The 25,585-nt window shown below is 43.6% G+C and overlaps 1 protein-coding gene across 3 annotated transcripts; it reads right to left on the bottom strand.

The window, feature by feature from the left end:
• CHD1L (chromodomain helicase DNA binding protein 1 like) lies at window positions 1-24,249 on the bottom strand. Of its 3 annotated transcripts, none has more exons than XM_059816709.1 (22): window positions 24,203-24,241; window positions 23,318-23,424; window positions 21,938-22,052; window positions 20,387-20,418; window positions 17,386-17,468; window positions 15,931-16,101; window positions 15,435-15,590; window positions 14,118-14,210; window positions 13,592-13,688; window positions 10,945-11,018; window positions 9,730-9,840; window positions 8,643-8,757; window positions 8,049-8,202; window positions 6,789-6,954; window positions 5,299-5,444; window positions 4,762-4,925; window positions 3,821-4,029; window positions 2,654-2,752; window positions 1,820-1,890; window positions 1,443-1,557; window positions 1,086-1,194; window positions 1-403 (listed from the first exon to the last, which is right to left on the bottom strand). In XM_059816709.1, exons 1-22 carry the CDS (start codon window positions 24,224-24,226, stop codon window positions 325-327), a joined length of 2,490 nt encoding a protein of 829 aa, XP_059672692.1. In that variant the 5' UTR covers window positions 24,227-24,241; the 3' UTR covers window positions 1-324. The 3 variants fall into 3 exon arrangements, with proteins under 3 accessions (XP_059672692.1, XP_059672676.1, XP_059672684.1); XM_059816693.1 differs by having other exon boundaries at window positions 15,931-16,093; window positions 17,387-17,468; XM_059816701.1 differs by lacking the exon at window positions 23,318-23,424 and having other exon boundaries at window positions 15,931-16,093; window positions 17,387-17,468; window positions 24,203-24,249.
• Between the last annotated feature and the right edge of the window lie 1,336 nt (window positions 24,250-25,585).

Raw genomic sequence — 25,585 nt, 5'->3', positions numbered from 1 at the left:
CAAACAATACTGTATTCTAAGCCCTAGCAATAACTTAACGTAAGGGATTAACAACTGACCATCAGTAACAGTTTAATTTTCCATCTCCAAAACAGATCTGGGATTGAGTCAACATCCTTATCCAAAGACTCTTTGAACTCTGAAGCAATCTCGTTCCTCTCCAGAGCCACTGACAATACGTAAACATTCTGGTCAATAAAGATACAGGGGTGAATAACGGCTGTGTAAGCCATGTTTCTGAAGCGGATGCATACAGACTGTCTGCGTGAGGTTGAAAAGACCCTTGGCTTTTTGCGCATGTTTCTCAAAGAAATTACTGCATCCTCATGGCTTTGAGACTGTCATTGAAGATGAATATGGTTGTGAAGCAGCGGAAAAGCCTTTATTCCTAGGGAAGTAGTATCTAATAAAAAAGTGTCAAGGAATGCCAGACAGAACGTCCACTAAGAGATTCACCAAGGAAGGAGGCCAAATGCTCTGAACACTATTGTCTTTGTTTCAGACTTCCAGTTTCACAGAATTGCTGACAGTGGCAGTATAGCAAATGCATGTCTTCCTAGAGGAGTGACAAAACAGAGCCTCCTTGTAAACCTCCTTTTCCTTTCCTGGAAGGTGAAAGCAGTGAACAATTTTGTTATGAGAGCCTGTCCTAACACACACCAACTCCACCACGTTCAGCCAGGGAAGCAGGTTATCACTTGCTTGGAACATTGTAATGGTTTTTTCACCTTCTCACTTTTGCCACTTTCTGAGTCACTTCCATTATTCTGAAATTCCAGTCATCTCCCCCACAGACGTGGCATATACAGGTAAGTTGATGGCTGTCAACAGAAGACTAGCACTTAGTTCTAACAAATTCTGACAGGCCTACTGAATCACACTAATCTGTCATTATCTCCTAAAATGATAAGTCCTCACTGTGGAATGAGTACCTGGATGACAGCAAAGCCAAAGAAACCAAGTTTTTAGCTGTACTGTGGCATCTATGCCTTGCCTTGCTTCCTTGCTTTGCATTCACCAAGATATTTAGGGGATCTTTTCAATATTAGATTGTGAACAAAATAAGACATACTCCAAAAGGATACATAAGAGTGGGGATACCCCGTGTTGCCAAATATTTTCGGATGAGCCGCTCGGTACCGTACCAGTTGAAACTTTTTGTTGCATACCCGATACGTGGAAGATGCACTGTTGCTGAGAAGGAGGGAACAGAGAGTGCACACTCTTTAGGACAAGATACACATATAGAAAGCAATCTAGATAAGGGCGTCAAGCGATCCAACAAGAACAGAAGAAATATTTCAGAACACAACATATCTGCCGTGGAGGTCTCCCTCTCACTTTACTTCAGAAAAAAAGTACAGGAGAGGTGGAAATTGGCCATCATCTTTAGGTGCAATCACACACATAAGGATTCACTCTTCTACTGCACAGACACTTACCATTCCTTTTCTTGGCTGCTAAATAAATCTTCTTCAGGCCCTTTTCCAAAGCAGACAGCTTAATGCCAGACAAGTTGTTGGACCGATCCCGGTGCTGAGCTACAATCAAGGCCAACTAAGGAGAAAGCACACAAAAAAGTGAAATGGAGTCTGTATACAGCACTAAAAGACACAGTGATAGCTGCTGGAAAACTGCATTATGAATTATCAGGTTTAATAAACGAGAAAAAGATCTTCTTTTCTCTAATACTTAACTGCAACTTAGCCATGTTCAGTATTCAGTGTCATTATTATTGGGAAAAAGACGTAACGTTCATTTCACACAGCTTCAAAAACATGTAGACAGAGCAACACAAAAAGGAGCTTCTCATTCTCACCAAGTCTTGTCCTTTTTTCCTGGATTTTTTATCATCAATGGGGAATAACAGGGTTCCTCCTAACTCCAGGTCTGTCCACAAAACAAGAACAGAACAAAAAAAAAAAAAAAAAAAATCAGTTCTGAAGAGTCCACGGGCAGTCAATGCAGCAGTGAATTCACTGTCATGTTCTGTATTATTCTCCTTGGCTTTCTTTATCATGATGGTTTCAGCAGAGTCAGACTCTTTGCCCAGGGAAGCAAGGCAGACGTTAGCCCCCCTGCCGAGACACACAGACACACACACATCCCAGCTGAAGACCACAAAAGGAAAGAGACACTGGAACAAGAAGAAAGCATCTCCCAGGAAATTAGAAAAAACAACAGGTCCACCTTACAGCAAGATGTGCATTCCTCACTAGCTGCAGGTAGCTCAAAACTGCTAATACATGCTCAGGAGGAGATTAGTGCTTGGAGGGAACCAAAGGTTCAGCTGAGTACTGCCTGAGAGGGCTTTCATCCTTCTTAAAAGCACTTTGACAGAAGATGCAGTGCTCTGTCTTATATCGTGAAAAACACCCTGTGAATAACGAGCAAGTTTTTTGGGTTTTTTTCCTTTTTTTATGACTTGCAGCATGGATCGGAATGACCAACCCCTATGCAGAGTTCTCACACTCCAAACAAGTCAAGTCAAAGCACCCACTGTATTACTACTTTCAGAGCTAGGGATGCACTTATCTAGAGAAAGAGGAAAAAACATTAGTATTGTGGTATCCAGGCACATCACTCCTGCAACATCAGTGGGATTTAAGCTCTTTCAAGTATCTTGGCCTAAGGTCATGTTTTAATCTCTTACCTTTCATCTTTCCTGCCATCTCATATATTTTCCTTGGCTGATCAGAACGAGCCTCCAGAGCTGTAAACAAACCACCCCTTCCCCAGCGTCCGGAGTCATCTAGAATGAAATGACAAGTTAGACTCCTTTTAGAAAGTGAGGTTGAAGACCACTCCTGCAGGAAAGGAATGTACTCTGTACAAATGCAACAGATGATTATCAAAACCAGATACGGGAACCACACACGAACTGAAGTCAACCAGTACTCAAGGGACCATCCTAGAGGATAAATCTCAGCCCTTGAGAAAAACAAACTTGTCACAATTCCCTGAAAAACTGCAGGAAGAATTCCTTCTTACTGTCCACTGAGGATGCTCAAACAAGCACTAACCATGGCATTGAGCATATAAACCCGTCAGTATCCTCATAAATATGCATACAGGTGCATACAGCATGCATCCAGTATGTCCCCAGATTGGTGCCTTGGGCTTCCCACAACTAGATGTTTGTTATTTGCAGGCTTTCACTTTTACTTGGCATTTCCACTTCAAACATGAGGTTTTATACTGAGTTTAACATAAGCCAAAACAGATTATAATGTTCTGCTATAGCCCTGGTCACAGAGCAGCTCCAACACTGAATCAGGAGGAACTCTGTAATGTGAATTTCTCTCCCTCAGCTTTAGTGTCTTAACAGAGGTCCTTAAATTAGGAGATTCGCCTAGAGTCTCTTTACGGTCAGTGTTAAGAGATGAGCACTGAGATAGAAAAACTCTGACCTCAGCTTCTGGAAGTGCCTGTCTCTCTCTGCTGTGTAAGGCAGATGATTTTCAATATCTCAGTTCAATCCCTACAGCTTTCATGGGATGAACAAAAGGCCTGCTCTCAGGAGGAACTGTCCCCACTTGGCCACAGATGTAAAATTTCAAGCCACACAGGGACCCTTCAAGAGGCTCACCCATAAATCCAGAGAGGGCATGAAAAGACCCATGTACACCTTGCTAGTACTTGCATGGGTTATACATGGTGGAGTAGAGGCTGTATTGCCTCTGCACCACTCAAGATTAAGTCAGACTCAAATCCAAATTATTTCAGTCTGGATGGGAATTAGAAACTATTGAGCTGGTAGAGACAATTCAGCCCCCTTGTCCACCTCACCCAACAACATTCCTGTTGTTGTAAGTCCCACCTAGGCAGTGGACAATGATGGCATCCTCCTCTTCTGCTTTGGGGTGGGTGACATCTCCCATGACATACTTGATATAGTTCAGGTCTGCATCTTTGGACTCTAAATCCACATTCAGTCCAGCCTCATCCTCCTCAAAGTCTTCCTCAGAGTCACTTTCCTCTGAAGGAAGGCAGGTAGATGTGTAATGATTTGCCTCCCACCAGGCCATCCTGAAACAAAACAAGAGAAGACGATGTTCAATGAAAATCAAAGCTGGGGGGCACACACCTTGTTTTAAATCACTGCAGTGAAACACAGGAGACCCAGACCTGCATTCCCTCTGCTCCCCTCCCCTATTTTAGACCGGAACAAAGTTTAGCACAGTTGTTATCTGTGATACTAAAAGCCACATCCCAGTGTGAAAAGCCAATTGCAGGCACGGGAAATGTCAGCATATGACAAAGGGCAAGGAACTACTTAAGAGTGGTGAAAAGCAAGAACATCTAGGAAACAAGGAGGAGAAAGTTAAGACACATGCCAGAGAGTCACAGATGCCAGACCAATACATAGGGGCCAACTGTGCCATTTCAGAAAGCTCCTCCCAAAAGCTCACTGTACGTTCAGATATGGGGTTCTTATTCAGGCCACTCTCTATGAATTAAATTGGATGTGAAGTTAGGCGGTGTATTCAGGGGAAAAGAACCTTTGCTAGGGGCTCAAGCCATTCACATCCCCACGTTATGCAGTTTGAGCACACACACGGAAATATCCTGATGTATGAAGTTAAGTCTCTCATGAGGTTGGCCTGCAGCCATTTTGTCATCTTCTCCTCCCCTCATCCCCAGTCCCACCTGCCAGAGTGGATACAGAGCATGACTTGTTTTCGTCAATCAGACACACATTTCTAGAGTATAGTGTAACAGACATCAGCTTACAAGTAGTAGATGCAGTACAAACCATACTTTTTCTTGTGTTCTGCCTCTGCTTTTGCCTTCTTCTTTTCCTCCATGAGCCTTGCTCTCTTTGCTGCTGCTTCTTGGCGCTTCTTCCTCCTAGCCTCCAGCTCCTCTGTGCTCAACAAGTGCTTCCTCCTGGTTGACTGTTCCCGGAGGCCTGTGAGAAGGGTCTGGAGAAAGAAAGCAGTTATCATGGAAACAAACTGCTCATCTTAAAGCCACGTCTGGTGCCCACCTTAACCTACATTCCTTTCCCATTTGTCTACTTGTCCACAGGTCCTAATCATCAGATCCCAATTGTCACATAACATGTGGTTTTGTGACCTAAGTTTATATTACTGCCCTGTACATCATATCTCTGATCTGTTATCAGAATTGCTGAATTGTCAAGCCCTTAGATTCAAGAGCCAACTCTACTACATTGACATCCAAATCTTTTAACATGTGTTCCGCAAGCTGTAGGTAAAGAGAGAAAACTGTCAGCCTCATTTTCCACAAGCAAATGAAAGAGCATCATGTGCCTTGTCATGTCTTTTGTCTTACGTTTGCTTTGTTCCGGAGAGCTCTCCCTTCCTTACTGGTCTCTTCAGTCAAGGCTTTCTGAAGATCCAGAAGCTGATCAAATGCTTTTTTGTCTTCTCTGCTGGGTTCTTTTGAATAATCTTTGCCTTCGTACACGTACATATGATCTTTAAAAAAATAATTAAAAAGTGTAAAAAGGAACTGAAAGCCACTAACACCTAAAATGTACAGTGACAGCAGAAGAAATATGGCTTCTCTGCAACACTGTTCTACCCTCAGCAGAAGATGATGTTCACTCTCATCATTTTTTTGTAAGACTGGTGTCAGCATCATGTAGAAACAAGAGAATCAAGATTTGCTTCCTTAGGCAAAAGCTTTTCATTTAAGTCATTTATAGTGGCAAAGAACCTTTCTTCCTATTTCGGTCAATTAACTCTTTTAAGTTGTGGCTCCATTGCTGTTCTCTTTGGTCATTCCATCTCTGCCAGCAGTGAATCCATTTAGCTTTGCTATCTAGTTACAGGCAACTCTTGTAAAGGGACAGTAAACTTTTGCTTTTGATCTCCCAAACAAAATAGAAGCACAGAACTCTGGCAGCCCAGAGTTACTGCTCATCAGGTGAGCTATTTTCCCAATAACTATTACACAGTGTGGTACCACTGCTCCTCTTTAAGTTACCAACAGAAAATATCACTCTTTGCTAACTCTCAGCAAATAATTACTTGTTGCTGGCAACTGCTGCAGGATGGATAATACCTAACCTGCAGGGCCATATTTCTGCTTCAGTCACAGATCTATATTTAAGTGCTGCTGTGCACTCAAAACAGAAATTCAGTCTTTCTCACCATGACATTAGAAGAGGGTAAGTATCCTTAGAATTTATTCTCATATAGTATGGGGCTATGAAAAACTAACCACAATTGTGTGATGTTTTGACTGGAAGGTAGAGTACTGAAGACAGAGTAGGTTTGTTCTAGTTGTTTAGACTCCATAACTCTGCATTTCTTATCTCACGTTTTGGAATTTTTTACGGTCATTTCAACTTGTGATTTTTGTGGCCAATAATCTTTTGTTTGGAGATAAATATAAAATGACTGCTATATAGCCTTTCTTTAAGTTACTGCTGTATCCCTAAAACCATAGATCTATCTTAATGGTTCTCTGTGGGAAAAACAGCAGCTGCAATTTCAGTATTTCCCCTTTCCTCATTAATTTCATCTGAGGTCTCAAAATATTTGAAGCACATGAAGGAGTTCAGCCCTCCAGCCACCAAAACTGGGCAAGTATCATTACCATTATCTTACAAATAGGGGCACAAAAAGAAGAAAAAGACCAATAAAGGCTCAGAAATAAAGTTTGTGGATAGGCCACAAACAAAATCCAAGTCACTTACTTAATTACAAGTCCACTTCTCTTCTTGTTGCCTGAAAACTGTTACCCGTGCTTGGGAAGCCTTCTCTACCAGCACCCAAGTGTCATGTGTTTCACAAGTATTTAGATTCTTAACTTACTCTCTGTATCCTCCTCTTCACTCTCTTCTTCGCGTGGCAGCACAACGTCCATTACCCACTTCCCTCCTTTTGTCTCTCCAAGGATGTTTTCTAGCTCCACATCCTGCGTAGTACTCCCCTCAGAGGAGAGCAATTTATCCAAGCCAAATTTCAAGATTTCACTCAGCTTTAACAAAGAGAAGGGGAAGTTCAGTATTAGTATCTCCTAATTCCATGTCAATCCCAGTGTCTCGAGTTTCTCAGGCTTAAATGCAAAGGATGTACGAGTGGAGAAATCTAAGCCTTAATGTTATCTGTCAAAATACTTATGCTTTAACGTGCTTAGTTCTCCCAACGCCTGATGGGACAGGCCCCTGCAACGTATCTCCCTCAAACATAACTCATCCAGACTTGAACGGTCATTTTTCTTCAGAGCTGAATGACAAAGCAGGATTGTATTGACTGCGTTCAAGCAGCTTTCTTCATAGCCAGAAAGACCAGGCTTGTTTTTGCCCTCAACTCCTTTAAAACAAAAGTTGAAATACCACAAAAATCCAGGGGGAGCAAAACATCAGCATGGAATTTCCTTTGGGCTCAGTTCCACTTCTCCCATGGAAACTATAATTGCTGAGATACATGCTGACTGGGTGGGGAGGGATGGCATCGGTGGGGGGAAAGGATATATTAATTCCACATCTCTCCCAGGTTTAGCTGCACACAGGGGATATATTCCCCTAAATGTCACTTTGCTTGAGGTTTTCAACCCAAGTTCTCAGTACAAATCTCAGCTTTCAGGTCAGAATTATAAATCATGCCCTGACACTATATTTGTCAACTGGACAACAGAAGGTTGACGGAGTTTCAGACTAGCAACCAAAAGCTGACTAAGTACTTATCATCAGTTCTGTTTGTGAGAGAAAAGCACCAGAGACAGACAAGTTCTAGAAACAATGAGTCAGCTTCCACTTTAGACCTATTATAATTAAAAATAAACAAGTAAAACAAGGAGAGGTTCTGCCTTCCCCTCTTCTCCAAGAAAACACGCCAATTTTCAACAATGGATGCGCCTCAAAATTGTAAAAACCGTCTTCAAATGTCAGATCTTGTCTGGACCTGGGATGTCATTTTGGTTCCTAAGACATGCAAAAGCTGACATGTCAGTGCACATCTCCCCCAAAACATAAGTGTTTGGCCAGGTTCATATCAGACAAATACAGAAACACTCCAGAACGTTTCTAAAGATGTTACTGAAATCAAATTGAGGATATAGCTCTATTTTACCTGTAAGTCTGCTGCTCCCTCAGGCTTGGGTGCTCCCAGAGCAAACTGACCCCCTTCTACAATGGCATTTGTCAGCCGGAGCTTAGAAGCAGCTCTTCGGTAGATTATTTCTTCAATTGTATCTCGCCCAATCAAGCGGATAATTTTTACAGGCCTTGAAAAGTTTAAGAAAATTCTTATTGTTTTCCTTTTTTGATGTGCACTAAAGCTGTTTCCTCGCATGGAGCACTATCCCCTCACCCACTCCTTTGGTAGGGAAAAAAGGCAAGAGCAAAATCAACAAAAATAATCAGCAGAAATGTAGTGTTGATACAATTGCTTCTTTACATAGGAGAAATGCTCACTGCAAAAGTGCAGGCAAACCCCAGATTCCCTCTTCTACTCCAAATCTACAAAGATCCCACCCTAGACACATGACAAGGACAAGACTGTATGAGGCTGCAACAGAAAAACGACGACATAAAATCCTCTCTGCTCTCCTTCTTTGATCTTCAATCTATTGTACTTTAACCCTCCATTGCCTATGGATAGGGAAAGCAATACTGCGAGACCAAGAGAGTCAGCAACCAAACCAGAAGTAGCAACATTTCTCACTTGTGCTGCCCAATCCGGTGAGCTCTTGCTATTGCTTGCAAGTCATTTTGTGGGTTAAAATCACTATCAGTAAAAATAACAGTATCTGCTGCTGTCAGGTTCATGCCAACTCCACCTACAAACAAAGAAGGTCACAAAATATGTCACCAGCAGAAAATAAAGGAGAAACTGGAGAATTTATGCTATGCAAGATTCTGTCAGATCTGATCAACTGTACTTAATTCAATCCATCTCTCAACCCCAAATCTAAGTCTCATAAGGATCTAAAAAGATGGGTAAGCCTTCCATTTCCAGCTTCCAGCTTTCTGCAACAGCCCAAAACCAAGCTGTACTGTGCAATGTAGTCAAAAAAAAAGCTTCTCTTCAGTCTCTCTACATACTCCCCTCAATGCACTGCAGTATCATTGGAGCCAGGCTCATCCAGGAAAGTCTGACCAGAAGCCCAAAGGAAAACTTAGTTCAAGTTTGATGCTTGAGATCAAGCAGCATGGATCCCTCCTCTGGAGACAAGCAGACGCCTGCCTCTGCGCTTGCTTGGATAGAGAGACAGGGAGGTTTGAAACTGTGTTAGAAGATACAGATCTGCCTGAGGAGCTAAGAGGGGAAGAAGCACAGATGGCAGTCCCATGGTGTTCTTTGCACTCTCAGGATGGTAAAAGGCTCTCATTTGAGTCTGTCTGCCAGCTAGAGAGCATGTCCACGTTCAGTGAACTTGAGAAGCAATTCCACCAGCTTACTTAAAGGAAGCCTGTTCCCACCTAAAGTCTGGTGGTTGCTGAAATAAAATGCTAGTGAGATTTCTTAAGCTCAACCTGGCAGAGGGACAGGCATTATGGGACTGGGAATAAAAAAAGTAACTCAAGTGGCTGCAATATGAATAGTATCTTGGCATCAGCTGCTGCAAGGAAAGCGCAGAAACAAGATGTCCTAGCTGAGAGACCCAAGTTCAGGATGTGTCTTGTCTCCCTCAAAAACCCCCTACATGAACAGGCTCTGCAGGATTCATAACTATCTGAAATCTTGCCAGAGAGAGCAAAAGAAGAGTGCAGAAGCAAGATGGGTTTTTTTCTCTCCTTTCCTTACTTACCTGCTCTGGTGCTCAGCAGGAAGATAAAGATGGGCTGTTGACCGAAGTTCTTAATGGCAAGGTGTCTCTCTTCACCCCTAACAGAACCATCCAGCCGCTCATAGCTGTAGCCTTTTCAAACAAGCAACATGTATGTTTCTGAAATTCTCTCTATGCTCTTATCCTCTTACCCCATTCTCTATTGTCTCACTGCTGTCCTGAATCTTTTTATGCCAAATCCTCCTGCCTTGGTTCTCATTTTATTGCCTTCAACTCCTTCATTCTTTCCCAGTTAAACCTTGTATAAACTGAAGTAGTGACCCTGACTTCCAGATTGACTGTTGGCAAAGGGTAATTTAGCTGAGTCTGAAGCAGAGACTCTTAGCATTTAATCTGCTGCTTGGAAACACAACAGGAAAATTCAGAGCCAAAGTAAAAGAACGTTGAGCATACAGTCCCATTTCAGACTATGCTGTGCTGGCTGTTGGCCCCACAAAACAGGCCAATAACCACTGGATCCTCCTTATGCAAACTCCCACGGCCTTCAATGTGTGCTTTCCTGTGAGCAAGCAGTACGGGATATGGCCCTACATTTGGCTTTATCCTGCATTATTAGTTGTCCAAAACCATAAACACCAAACAAAAGCCTCTTTCATGGGAAATCCTAAATAGGCATGGAGCCATGTGGATTGAAACAAAAGAAAATGTCCCAAGAACACTTTGGTAACCTTGCCAAAAATGGTCTGATCCAACCTGCTCTCACAGACATGTTGGGGCCCCACTGCCAACAACTGTTTTAATCAAAAAATTAATTTCCTGGTATGAATGTGGCCCAATTTGTGTTTTGTGCTGGACAAACTGAATCTAAAGCAAGCCTATTGCCTTCAGTGCAATTACTCCTGGACTCAGGTACATAATTGAACACAGGTATATAATGAAACATTGCTACCCTGCCATCTGTTAGCCCCATTTTATCAAGGAACCAAAGCTGAAACGACTTTGAAGAACACTTAAGTGCCAGCTCATTTCAGGCAGGTGGTAACACAGCAAAGAGCTGAGCTCAAGACCCTCCAACTCACAGTCCCATTGCAAGAATATGGTTTCTATCTACTAAGAAGCCATAAATCCTCATCACAGTCCTTTCTCCATCCCAGGCAGATCAAACAAAATCAGAGGAACAATATATGGCAGAGATCATTAGGATACCCCTCTGCTGCCAAAGCACGCAGAACATACCTCTATAATCCATGTAGTCTTGCAGGATATCAAGCAGCTGAGTCATCTGAGAAAAGAGCAAGACACGGTGGCCACTGGAAGAAGAACATGAGACACCATGAGCCTCAAAACACCATGACAGCATTTCACAGAGTGGTAGAGGGGTTACAATAGCTTAATCACAGAATCACTAAGGTTGGAAAAGACCTGTAAGATCATCCAGTCCAACCACCAACCCAACCCCACCATGCCCACTAAACCATGTCCCGCAGTGCCACATCCACACGTTCCTTGAACACCCCCAGTGCGAGTGACTCCACCACCTCCCTGGGCAGTCTGTTCCAGTACTTCACTGTCTCAGTAAAGAAATTTTTCCTAATATCCAGCCTAAACCTCCCCTGGTGCAACTTGCGGCCATTTCCTCTTGTCCTGTCACTTGCCACTTGGGAGAAGAGACCCTTTCAGGTAAATGTAGAGAGCGATGAGGTCTCCCCTCAGCCTCCTCTTCTGCATACTGAACAACCCCAGCTCCCTCAGCCGCTCCTCAGAAAACCTGTGCTCCAGACCACTCAAAAGATTCATCACCATTCCCTGGATACACTCCACCACCTCAATGTCCTTCCTGTAGTGAGGGGCCCAAAACTGAACACAGCATTCGAGGTGTGACCTCACCAGCGCCAAGTACAGGGGCACGATCACCTCCCTACTCCTGCTGGCCACACTGTTTCTGATAGAGGCCAGGATGCCGTTGGCCTTCTTGGCCACCTGGGCACACTGCCGGCTCATATTCAGCTGGCTGTTGACCAACACCCCCAGGTCCTTTTCTGCGGGGGAGCTTTCCAGCCACTCGTCCCCAAGCCTGTAGCGTTGCCTGGGGTTGTTGTGGCCAAAGTGCAGGACCCGGCACTTGGCCTTATTGAACTTCATCCAGTTGGCCTCAGCCCATCGATCCAGCCTGTCCAGATCCCTCTGCAGAGCCTTCCGACCCTCCAGCAGATCAACACTCCTGCTGGTGTCATCTGCAAACTTGCTGAGGGAGCACTCAATCCCCTCATCCAGATCATCGATAAGGATATTAAACAAGACCAGCCCCAAAACTGAGCCCTGGGGGACTCCGCCTGTGACCGGCTGCCAACTGGATTTCACTCTCTTCACCACGACTCTCCGGGCTCGGCCGTCCGGCCAGTTTTTTATCCAGTGAAGAGTGCACCTGTCTAAGCCATGATTTGCCAGCTTCTCCAGGAGAATACTGTGGGAGACAGTGTCGAAGGCTTTAGTAAAGTCCAGGTAATCAGTCACTGTTAGTCACCGTTACGTAGCAAGGCCTCACCACCTCTGTACACTAAGCCTCACAGAGTCATGGCCCCTTCCCTCATCACATTTTCAGCCCCACACCCAAACGCAACCAGTTAGCTTCACCTGCCATCATCAGTTGCCATGTCTAGAGCGTGGAGTCACAGAGAGGTAAGAAGGCTCTGGCACAGCTCTGCTGCTGGCTGGCTGCAGCCTGGTGGGGATCCAAAGGAGCCTGTCTAAAAGGAGCCTCAGCTTCAACCTGGCATCACGAGGTCTTCCTCACCACATGACCTGCCACACCAGACTGCTCTCAAATCACATACTACAAAGCATCTTAAATGCTGGGAAAATGTAGTATCAGCATCTTTGTGACAGTAGAGCATTTCCTCCTCCAGCATATGACCCTCAAAGACCAAACTCTACCTACAATCGTGTGTAAGTGAGAAATCAACTCTCCTCCCTCCCAGCTCTAGGCCTCAGACAGTGCTCTGCTTAAATCAGACTTCACTGTAGAGCAGAAGACAGGCGTTTTCAAATCCAGAATGTGCACGGGGCTGGTCCTGCAGCAAAGACATTCAAGGGAGAGGCACCCACTCACAAGGTGCTATACAGCAGAAGAACAAAGACTTCCACAACCACATCAGAACTTTCCAAGGATTGTTGAAGCTCTGTCCTTTGGAAGTAGTCAAAGGGAAATCGCAGACCAATTAATAGAGAAGGTAGAATTTCTATCACACAAGAGGCACTGCTTCACAGACTGCACAAGAATGCAAACCGCAGTTTGATTTGCCTGCCATCTGAGAGCTGGAGGTAAATACCCAAGTTCCATAGGTTCCAGGTTCTGAAGTCACCAGATCCCAGCACCAGGAGTTCTGCATGCCATTCCCAAAGCTGAAATTTCAGCTTATTCTTGGTTTTTAGTCCAGTCAAATTTCTTTTTCACATTTGCTATGCATTCTGCCTCCTGGGCTAACACAAGCATGGTAGCACAAAGGAACTCAACTGATGCACTAGAAGCTACACTCAGGAAATCCATAGTCAAACCAGATATGCTGAATACCATGTCAGATGGTTGTTCTCTCAGGTTCCCAAATATGGCAAATACAAGAACATGTGAGAGAGTGAAGTCTTTTCAGAAATGTTTAAAGGGAAGCTACAGAAATCTTTGAGGTTCCTCTACCATCTCTAATGCATCTCCTTATACTGAAATTACTTCCTTCAGGTAGTCAGTAACATGCAATAAATAGGGCAGTGCTTGCGTTGTGATGAGTATCTGCTCAATCTGTGGCTAAATAAGGTAGTTTGCCTTCCCAGTTTACCTGTTCTCCCTATGTCAATCCCACCCTATCTTCCTCACCCCAACATGACATACCCAGCGTACAAGAATGAAAGGAGTTTATCCAACAAACACAGCTTGCCACTGGCTTCAACAATATGGTCTCCAATCTCAAAGGGTTCTGGCTCAACACCTGGAACAGAAAGGAGTTTCAGAAACAGACCTAATACTGCCAGCTATTGCTAAGAAGACCCCCATGATGCTTGCTTAAGAAGCGATAGTCCTTCTCTGTCTCTAAAGAACGCCCTCAGTAGTTCACAAAGCATTGTGATTTCATTGTTTAGGTGAGAGTAGATGCACTGATGAGAAAACAAGTGGAGAGCTGCAGTAAGAAACTCAGACTTCACACAGTACCCTACTTTATTCCTTATTATTGATGAACTGTCACATATTGGAACTGGTCACAAAATCACAGCTGGTTCTGATTCAAGTACAACATTGTTTATTACTTGCTTCTTCTTGCATTACTTGCATTACACTGCCAAGCAATAATAGAAAACCATTGTGTAAATCAAGAAACTTATTTCTTTCTATTTCATGAGAGAGAACAGGGCTTTCTTACCATTGAAAAGGTATGGGTGGGCAACACACTTTCGAAGCTGAATTAAGACATTCTGAAGTGTAACCTTCCTTCCTGTTTCACTTTCAAATGCATCTGGAACAAAGAGCACAGAAAAGGAATTGAGTAGGAAAGCCCATGCTCCACCAATGGGCGTGACTGGGAATATCTGGGCACTGAGTGCTGCTCCATAGTGCTTCAAGCACTGGAGTATCTCTCTCTGCATATCATATCTGCTTTTGAATTTCCATCTCAAGACTAATAGATCTGTTTTCATGGACCAAACAAAATTTCCCTCACATTTTTTGAACAAGCCTTTAGAAATAAGACCCTGATGAAAACTACGCTGCCTTGTCAGACTCCCTGGAACTTTCTGGACTCCCTGGAAAGGGTCACAGTCATTGTTCTAAGAGTGAATTATAGATCTAGAAATCATCAAAAATAGTGAAAGAAATTTGGTGCAGTTCATTTGAATTTTCCAACAAAAAAAGTAATACAGGAGAGTCAAGATCTACTGGGCAACCAGGAAGTTAAGAAGGGTTGCATTTTTGTGAGGAGAAAAAGAAGATGTGTGCACATATGCTGACTCTAGAAGAAGGAGGTTCAGCCTGCCTGGCGATGTGCATGCAAACTGCCATTGGCTCCTTGATGCACCAGGCATTAGCCCTAGAAGAACAAAGGGTCTCCATCCTCCCACTTTTACTTTCCTACAACACATAAGCACTGGCAAGCCATACGATGTGGTATTGCATAGATGGAAGAGGAGGAATTCAGAGAGAAGCAAATACTTTCTCTCTCATACCTCAGGATGCTTTGTTACAGTTAGTTCATACGTGAAGTGACAAGGACCGAGCTATTATGCATTCTCTATATGGCCCCATGGTTTCCTAAGAAACTCGTATCTACATCCAGTAGGTTTAAATTTGCTTTATGGCACCTGTGCTACTATTAGAAAATTTGTAGAGATCCACAGACCCAAAATTTCTTGCACCACCCTTTTTGTCTGAACAGAAAAACATACAATAGGAGCAGGCTTACCTCGTGATAAGTATTTTTAATTACAGGCTGGCCCAAAGCAGAATCCTGAAGCTGATCCTCCCTAGCTCTGCAACAGCTCAGCTCTAGATCCACATGTCTCTTATTTTATCAAAAGCTAACACCACAAATCAAGCAGCCCAAAGCACTGAATTTGGCATGTTTATTCCGTGCATATTCTGCAGGCCAAAGTACCGTCTGCTTCACTACAACAGAGCACGGATTTACAAAAGGAATTAATTTTGTTTTTAAAACTAACAGATAGGATTCAAAACCCTCAGTTACCTAGATCTTTCGTCAAAATGGCCTTGTAGTACTTCCTCTGCAGAGCTGACATTCCATGGTACAGAACCACTTCCACCTTCTTTGGCAGCTCTGAAGCCACCTCAGATTTGACTCTTCGAAGCAAAAATGGCTGCAGAAGATTGTGCAATTCTTTAGCTATGCAGAGGCAGGGGAAAAAAAGAGGTGATTACTACATTAAATGTAAGGAATTTATACAGTACCTTCACAACTATACTTTCAAAATAAATGTATAAGGAACCTTACATCTATTAGTGAAATGATTCAAGCCAAATTTTACAAACAGAGAAACCAAAACATAGCTGCATACCCGAAATACTTAAGAGCTACATTAAGGCAAGTAATCATCACTTTTAGTGGCTTTGTTTTAAAGCTAGTCAGCATTAAAAGAAAGCAAATAAAGAGGACACAACATGCCCATTTCCTAGTCAAGATAACAGCTGGTTCTGACTGAAGTACAACATTGCTTATTACTGACCTGGCTCACTCTCCTTTTCAATCACTTGGTAGTACTCAACAAACTCTTTGACTTGTTCCCTAGGAAAGATATCAGGCTCAATAAGGCTGAGTAAGGAGTACAATTCCTGGAGGCTGTTCTGGATTGGAGTGCCTGTGAGTAGCAGGCTGAAGCCTACTGAGAACTGAAAGAACCAGCAACAAAACAAAATTATTAAGAGAAAAAATCTGGAATAAAAAAACCTTAATATACAACTCCACCCACACCACTCTTAAGCTTAACTTAACGAGGACAGGTGGCACAGAACTGCCCCCAGAAAACTGCATATGTCTGCCAAAACCATCCAACATAAGGTATGGTGTGACAGTCAAACAGCTCCACCAAACTGACTAGGATGGCACCAATGCAAGGAAGACAGTGTAAGCAAAATAAGAACAAAGTGCAAAACTGACACCGTTAAAATTCTCAGATCCATGCACTCTACGGTCCGATACTGCATACTCAGTGTTAGGTAATGAGAGATGACTGGAAAATGCTGTTGGAATAGGACAGTGAAATGAAACTGCAAGAGACTATATTCCATTTCTATTTAGTGGATAACTCTGACAAACACAGCAACATTATGTGGCCCATGTTGCTTACAGTAATCCTTGTAAAGAGACTTGGGGAATACGGTTACCTTTGAAAAAATACAATTCTTCTCTCAAGTTTGGTAATAGAAAATATATTAGGAGGAGGGCTAAGGTGAATCATGCCTACTTCTTTGTGACTATAACCAAAGCTCCTGAAACACAGGTGTCATGGACAATATGTTCAGAAAATACAAGACTTTCAGGAATTTAATAAAAAAAATATTTTTCAAGGTACTGTAGTTCATTGTTGCTGATGTCAGCCCAGACCTAATGCCCATGTTTCACTGCCATGACAAGAAGTGCAGCCTCACTCAGGCACTCATTGTACTCTGGCAGGGTGCTTTGGAAGCTGGAGCAATTCTATTAATTTCAATAAAAAAGGCTAGCTCCATTAAATGGGACAATGGAAGTCAATAGTTCATGACTCGAGGCCCCATGAACTAGGCAAGGGACCTAGTCCTTCACCCTCCCAGAGCTGGAGATAACCTCTTGTCACTTTATGTTATCTTAGGTCAGCCAAACTTCTACCACTTCGGTAGCAGAGCTGTAGTTCAGTGCTATGTCCAGCTGCTTTATATTTTTCAGTCTCTCAAATTGCTCCAAGGTGTCAAGCCCAAACATGAGTCAGAATGAGAGGTAAGCTCCAAATACTGCCCACCTCCACGCAAAGCCAACAGGATAGACCTTTATCTGTCTGCCACTAAACATGTGAATCTGTTTACCAACTCTGATGGAAACTGGTTGTGGCCCAGAGCTTAATAAATACTCAGAGAAACAGAGTATCTGTATGCTATAGTGAAGAGGAAAAAGTCTTTAGACTCTAAAATATGGATGAGTTATTTTACCTCAGAAAGCGTCTTGTAAAGCAGAGAACTTTGATTCTTCAGTCTGTGAGCTTCATCTACAACCAAGGCAGCCCAGTTAAAGCTGAACAAACACAAAACAGCATCTTCAGTTAGGGACTGACAACAATTCATTCTTGTAAGTACAAAAAGACTGAAACAAGTGGTGGCTCTGCTTGGCTGAACTCAAGATGGTCCCACGCCACGAACAACAAGCAAACATCACGAGTCGGGTGGGAGGAATTCACAAGTACTGGTTTTCAAGAGCCAACACAGTTTCATAACTATAGCCTGGATAGTTTTTCTGAAATCAAAACTAAGTAAATTCACTTGGATTTCTTGCTTCTCTCTCCAGCCCCATTTCTATGAGGAAATGACATAAGCACATGTTAGTCAAACATTCAAGAAGGTCTATGATTTGGAAAAAAAGAGATTTGAAACTAGGCCCTAGCACCCGTGCAGAAACCCAGCAACTATGATGACGTAGTGGTGGTGGAGCCATTACAAGCCTTTTGCAAATCACCCAAGAAAGGAGCTTCAACTTGTTCTGGGCTTGATACAGCTATATGCAGTGTCTCATCAAGTAGGCTGCAGAACCACTGGTGACCTAGTAGACCCACTAGGCTTAATATAAACTCCAGATCTTTTCAGTCCTCAGTGTCTGTGCCTGCTTATCACTAGGGTTTCAACTCTCACATCACAGAGTGATTTCCACGCAGTCAAGTCTGGCTGATGGGTAGGCAGGGGACGGAAGGCATGACCCTCCAGCTTTTCTTACCCACAAGCATCTCTTCCCAGTGGAATGCAAGGGCTGAAATCACAGCGACCTACATTCCTCTCACAGCTCTTGTTTCCTTTGATTCCCCTCTTTGCTATTTAAGAGCGGTTCTCTGTTGCCAGGACAGCCAAATGTCATTATTCTTATTCTACAGGCACAGCAACTGAATTGCAGAGGGGACACTTCAGCATGAAGTACTGGAGAAGCTCATGTGGAGAGCAGAGTCTCATCTCTTAGGCATTACATTAGAGCAGGGCTCTTGCTCAACTCATTTGTGCTGTTACAGTGCTTGTAAGGAGTGGTGGTGGTGGGACATTGGATAACTTTGACCCACCTTTACGAAGTGCTCCAAGTGCTCCTACACAGGACAAGGTACAAATGATGAGCAACCACTTTTTTCAGAAGGAATACTAGAGGGCAAAAGCCCCCCCAAACTTAAGTGACATGGCTTTGAGTTTTTGTGCTAGCCTTAGAAATAGGAAATTGCACCGGAGCTGACATTTCTGTGATACTAGGGCTAGTTACTTGCTCTCCCCAAGTACTACATATCAGGGCTAAGCTGCAAAATAAGTAAAATCATACACAGCAGTGTAGGACATGACATGAAACTGTAAGGACAGTATGGCCATGGCTACCTTTCATACGGCCTGGCTTCTATCATGATGTGTTCATCCAGCACAGCCTGGTGTTTCCAGCAGTGGCCAAGGGCAGGTGCTTTGCAGAAAGACGACAGGCCACCTACAGCGGGCCTGACTAGTTCTGGGACACCCAAAATTGTGTCAGCGGGGGCCACTGGATTCCTGCTCCTACAAAGATCCTGAACCATTCCTGATATCTGGCTGCCCCCAGCATTTGGCACAGCACTTATCACTATTGCAAGGCATTGGCGCTATTACTAAAAAATATGAGAATTCCTCCCCATTTCAAGTGTAGGCTTCTGTAAAATCCTGCATGACCATGACAATACTTCCCACAGGCTGAACTTCAGCTGTACAATCAGTCTTGCTAGAAAGCATAATGCTCCACAAACCCTCCACAGTTCTGACTGGTGGCAGGAGGCAATAAACTTCAGGATATATGATCACCATAGTATAATGCAGGTCAATTTCAGCAAATTTTGCACCTAATACCTTTATAATCTGAAGCTCTTGGAAGATCTCCTCTGTTCTAAACATCAGCCTTCTGGACTGATATTTAATGCACTGCTGTAAGCCACTATGTATCTTATACATTATAAATGTATCATATACATCATATATATTGCAGTGCTACAGGCTTGGGGACAAGTGGCTGGAAAGCTGTCGAGTGGAAAAGGACGTGGGGGTTGTTGGTCAACAGCCGGCTGAATATGAGCCAGCAGTGTGCCCAGGTGGCCAAGAAGGCCAACGGCATCCTGGCCTGTATCAGAAATAGTGTGGCCAGCAGGAGCAGGGAGGTGATTGAGCCCCTGTACTTGGTGCTGGTGAGGCCGCACCTCGAATGCTGTGTTCAGTTTTGGGCCCCTCGCTACAAGAAGGACATTGAGGTGCTGGAGCGTATCCAGGGAATGGTGATGAATCTGTTGAGTGGTCTGAAGCACAAGTCTTATGAGGAGCGGCTGAGGGAGCTGGGGTTGTTCAGTCTGGAGAAGAGGAGGCTGAGGGGAGACCTCGTCGCTCTCTAAAACTACCTGAAAGGGGGTTGTGGTGAGGTGGGTGTTGGCCTCTTCTCCCAAGTGAAAAGTGATAGGACAAGAGGAAATGGCCACAAGTTGTGCCAGGGGAGGTTTAGGCTGGATATTAGGAAAAATTTCTTTACTGAAAGGGTTGTCAGACATTGGAAGAGGCTGCCCAGGGAGGTGGTTGAGTCACCATCCCTGGAGGTATTTAAAAGATGCGTGGATGAGGCGCTTGGGGACATGGTTTAGTGGTGGATATGGCAGTGTTAGGTTGACGGTTGGACTTGATTGTCTTAAAGGTCTTTTCCAGCCTAAATGATTCTATCATTCTATATTATTTTGAGTTTACTGGCTTGAAAACTGTCCTTGGGGGAAGTTCATGTACATCTTGGCTGACATTAAATACTCTTCACTGAAAGCTGATAAAGACAAAGCTCTAATCACAAGCAAAGAACATCCTTGGCTCTTGTGAAACAAGCACGGGATCTCACACACGTACAAACATACACTTAAGAAATCACTGACAGACGTGCAGAATTAAATTTGAAAAAATTAAAATCAGACTCACAATTTTAGAAATGCTGCATCTTTCAGACAAATCTGCAATGAAAGGAAATGAACCATGGTTTATGACTTAAGTTAATACATCAGTTAAGAAATAGAACATCTTTTTATCTACTTGCAAACTATGGTGGAATGGAGGAGAGTGGAATGAAGCCACTTATTACCTGAGGACAGTAACATGACACTTATTGTAACCACAAGCTGTTGTGATCCTACATTTTAACTCAAATCACCAGCAGCAGAACCTCAGAGAATTAATGGAAATTTACACACCACAAATGCTCTTCACCTCTGTAAAGTTTTTCGTATCTTTCTCACTCAGTCAGAAACACCATGCACCTTCAGCATCACAACCTTTTTCACTCTAACCAAACATAGCTTCAGTGGATTAATCTAAGCTATTACAATGACCTGGTAGTACCCTAAAGTGTAGACACTGCTTGCCCAACTTCAGATTCGGAGGAAGAGAAATCATGTCACTCAAGAGAAATCCTTAAAAAGCACAGAATTTTATCATCAAAAGCAACAGAGACAAGAAAAATCCTAGCTAAGTGAGTATCTCGACACAGTCGATCTCTTCCTTGGACTTGCTTCAGTATTAGCACCTCTGTTTATCACATTCAGGACAAGGGTTATCACTGCTACCCACTCCTGCTTGTGCAACGTGGAAAAAGATTCAGGTTCAGAGTGGTTAGCACAGGTCACACAGCTCCCAGCGGGAAAAGACAGTACAATACTTGAAGAGAGGGAAAGCAAAAGGGCAAAGGGAAAGGGAGCTCAAAAGCCAGGGGGGAAGGAGCTGTAAGAGATGCTTTTCATCTAATTTCAGGTTGATGTGTTTTATTTTATTTTAACAGTCTCTTAACAGAGTGCTGATATGAAGTAGCACCTGAGTAGGACTGACTCATAAGAGAAAAACAGGGGCTTTTTCCCACTCCAGATAACTAAGCACCAGATCGTGCAAAGTCCAACGCGGTGCCCAAGGAAGCAACCCTATTCTGGTTGCTTCCATTTACAGCAGGACAGGACCTTCTCAGGAGAGCTCTGATCAGATTCAGCCCAAAGTCCTACCAATTGTAACAGGAACCTCACCATTTTGCAGTCCAGGAATGGGAGTTTTGTCTGAGGAGGGCATGCTAAAGAGGGCACAAAAAAGGCAAACTCTTTCTGAGTGTTCTTGCATTGCCTGATTAAGATAATCTTAATAAACATCACACATGTGTACGCTTCTATTAAATGTTAAAGGTCTGTAAGGCACCATACAAAGACAATGCAGTACCCATTTAGCATTAGTGAAGGATGGATATGTGTCTGTTTTCTTTACTCAAGGTGTGATACAGCTATGCGGTAAAGCTGGGGTTAAAGTAGATTATCTTAGGGACACAAAAACTGCAGCAACTTAGATGAGTTGGTGAAATGGGTTACAGAGTAGGAAATCACTGAGGAAGGTCAGAGATGAGTACAGAGGACAAGGCACGAGCTAGCCGGTACAGAGGAATGGAAAAGGCCAGGAAAAACTTGAGCCCCCCTTTCAAGTGACAAAGACATTGCATACCTCATATGTTGTCAAAAGTGCACAGAAGTGAGATTGCTCTTTCAGGTTCTGCTGCAGTTTGGGTCGTTCCTCCTTGCTGCCTATGTATGTCACAAAGGAAAGACCTGGAGCAAACCTGTTGTCAAGAGAAAGATAGAGAAAAAAAAGACTGAGCCAAGCTAAGTCTTTCATGTGCTTATGACCCCAGACCCCATTATCAAACGCAGCTACTGCACAGATAATGAGAACTTCCTATCCAAACACCCTACCCTCCTGTGACATGTGGCTGGATCTCAGCTTCTGAATCTAACCCCTTCCTGATTAATTTGCGTCTCAGGTTGGCACCTCAGCTGCTGGTTCTGGTTTGGTCAAGCCCCAAATAAACTGCGTTATCCTAGGTCTCAAAGTCCAAGGCAGATGATTGCAACCCAGTCTCATGGCCCATCTGCCATTTGGAACTGAAAAAGCTCATGAGAAGCAGACGAATGAATACAGTTTGCCCAGCTGGGACGAAAGAACTGGCCTAAAGCATGCTAAAATAAAGGCAAAATATGTCTGCAGCAAACAGGTCCAAGTCAAGGCCTCAGAAAACTATCCTCTTAGTCAAAAAGCAGATAAAACCAGTTCCATGGAGGAAGAGTTGGAACCATAAAATTCTTCCTCATTTAACCCCACCACTGATATTTGTCTAATGTTCCTCCTGGATAGCTGTTCGCTGCTGATCTATGAAAGGATGCACTTTCCCCCAACTATTCCAACCACAAGTCTATCCAAACCAGGCCAGCTCAATTCGGAATGTAACTTGGATGATTTCAGATGCTGAGAGAGAACATTGCCCAACAGCCACACAGACAGACTTCTGTTCTGATCTTTAACTTTCTGCCCTTCCTCTTTAAAGGAATGTTTGGGCTCCAGCTTAAAAATGTATATATTCTGGGGACAGCAGCTGTGCCATCAGCAGTCACTGCACCCCAGTGAAAACAGGTTGCATGCACAGATGTAATGTATTTTGCGTGCATATGTGAGCATGCCAAGAAAGATACTATTCAACTTGGGTCTTACCTTTCATCATACAGAATCCTGGCTGTCTTCAGCAGATTTTGCCTAAGAGAGGCTGAGCATGGAGGGTTACAAAACAATAAAAAGCAAGGAGCTAGTGGGGGCATTTGTACTGAAAGTCAGCCAGTACTATAAGATGGATAAATTCATGTATACCACAGCACTGTAAAGACTACGCATTAACTGCAAGTGGTGTTTGCATTGATTCGTAGTTGCAGTAGCTTCCCTTTTTACTTCTTTCCCTTTGAAAGGACAAAAACTGTTGGACTGAGCCCATCTGAAGAGAATCTTTGTAACTTGCTGTACAAGAACATGACAAGCCAGACAACTGTTGAAACTTACCTCTCCAGCTCCTCCTTCCAGTTGCTCAGAACGGACAGAGGACAAAGTATCAGAAATCTCTCTTTGTTCGTTAATTTTTTTGTCAAATAAAGAAGTAGAGAAATAGTCTAGAAGGCAAGGAAAATATTTTTTATATAATAAGAAAAGGGTTAAACCCAATAGCCTGAACCTACATAAGCTGTCTACCTCTTGAGCTTTGTAGCTGGTTCCCACAGGTTCTCTAGCACAAAGCAGAGCTAAGAGAATGTCAGGTGAGATCCAACATCAATGACAAAAAAGCTTAGATCCCAAAACGTGACCTCAATATCTAGAGCCCCTTTCCCAAGACCTTTCTCCACAGTCACAAAGATCTACTATACATCCCTTTCTAAAACTACCAGTTTGTTATTTAAGACCCATTGAATACCACCAGCTGAAACAAAGCACAAGCATTCATTTTCCAACAAAACTGAAACCCATTTCAAAACTTAACAAAAAAATAAAGCAGCACTGAAAAATTTAGACCTGTAAATTTTAATCCATGTGTTGACAAACCCAAAAATCACTTTGCTGCAGGTGCATCAAAATGACATCAGCCTCTCTGTACCAGCTGTGTATTGTCCCTTCAGGTATGCACACTACAAATTACACATTCAGATGTCTGTGTAAAACAACGACTCATCTTTTTACAAAACCCCAAAACCTTTCTGGAGTGTCATTCAGGACCTAACGGGGGTTTTTAAGTGATTAAGGAATGAAAGAAACAAAGAGCTCTCTCTTTTGAGCATGGATTTCAGGATGGGGCTGCTTAACTGACCAATCATTAGGGTGCTTTTCTTTTCATTCTGCAGAAACACTGGGCTAAATTAGGCAAAGATCGTTTTCCATAAGAAGACAACAACACACCTGACAAGTCTTCCCAAGACCCATCTCATCTCCCAGGATACAGCCATGCTGGACTTCGTAGCATTGCACCAGCCAATTTACACCTTCTATTTGATAGGGACGAAGCTTAATGCCTGGGAATAAAAGCAATTTATTACATTTACACAGTCATCCAATACACTCTATACGCGGTTACACCTTGAAGCCACCAGAAACAGGTCCACAACGAGGCCATCCCAAAGAGCTGCATTGCAAGAAAAGCATGACAGTTGTCAGCAAAGCTGGTTTACCCTGCCGGAGAGCAGCGACACTGGTGTTACAGCAAATCCTTTAAATTAAATCATATTCAGGAACTTGTACACACAAAAATGCCCCAAGTCATTACAAAGGCCTGTACAAGGAACGTAATTTGATAATTAAGCCGCTACTTTGCATTCCTAAAAGATGTCTTGATTTTCAGCTCCAGACGCTTTTTTAAATATGTAAGTACTACATCCAGGGACACACTTTAGGCTACCAAAAACGTCTGTAACACTCTACTATTGTATAATAATCATTTCTCAACAAGATGTTTTCCAGCTTTCCTATGCTTAAGCTAGGACAGACCTCAAGTGTAGGTCACTGTAGCTACTACCACCATTGCCATCCTTATTATGGGGCACAATATATGAAAACAAACACAAAACAAGCCAAGTAGGAGTTCTCAAGATCCTTCCTTGTACCTGGACTCGAGTGCTGTGTATTGTTAATAACGTCGCGCCACTGCCGCCCTCTCCTCCCCAGGGAAACGTGCACGCTGAGCACATGAAGTAACTCACAGCCCGCAGGAAAAAGAAATCCTAACTAGCACAGGGATTGAAATACGGGCTCGCCACAGCTGAGGAAAACACACAAGCAGGCTGGATAGCCCAAGCGCTCCCCTTTAATGTCTACCCTTCAGGCAGCGGAAAGCATTTTAAAGCGTTCACACTCGACATCCCACTTGGAGGCGGATGAACGTTGCCCTGTTGACCTGCTCCCGAAGCGCGGAGCTGAGGCTGTGGCCAGCCCCTGGAGCGGTAAAAGCAGGGCTGAGGGAGCGGTAAAAGCAGGGCTGAGGGAGCGGTAAAAGCAGGGCTGAGGGAGCGGTAAAAGCAGGGCTGAGGGAGCGGTAAAAGCAGGGCTGAGGGAGCGGTAAAAGCAGGGCTGAGGGAGCGGTAAAAGCAGGGCTGAGGGAGCGGTAAAAGCAGGGCTGAGGGAGCGGTAAAAGCAGGGCTGAGGGAGCGGTAAAAGCAGGGCTGAGGGAGCGGTAAAAGCAGGGCTGAGGGAGCGGTAAAAGCAGGGCTGAGGGAGCGGTAAAAGCAGGGCTGAGGGAGCGGTAAAAGCAGGGCTGAGGGAGCGGTAAAAGCAGGGCTGAGGGAGCGG

The sequence above is a fragment of the Gavia stellata genome, chromosome 1 (genome assembly GCF_030936135.1).
Source record: "Gavia stellata isolate bGavSte3 chromosome 1, bGavSte3.hap2, whole genome shotgun sequence".
NCBI classification, from domain to species: Eukaryota; Metazoa; Chordata; class Aves; order Gaviiformes; family Gaviidae; genus Gavia; species Gavia stellata.
The sequence above is the reverse complement of the archived record's forward strand: the minus strand, read 5'-3'. Positions and strand labels throughout refer to the sequence as shown.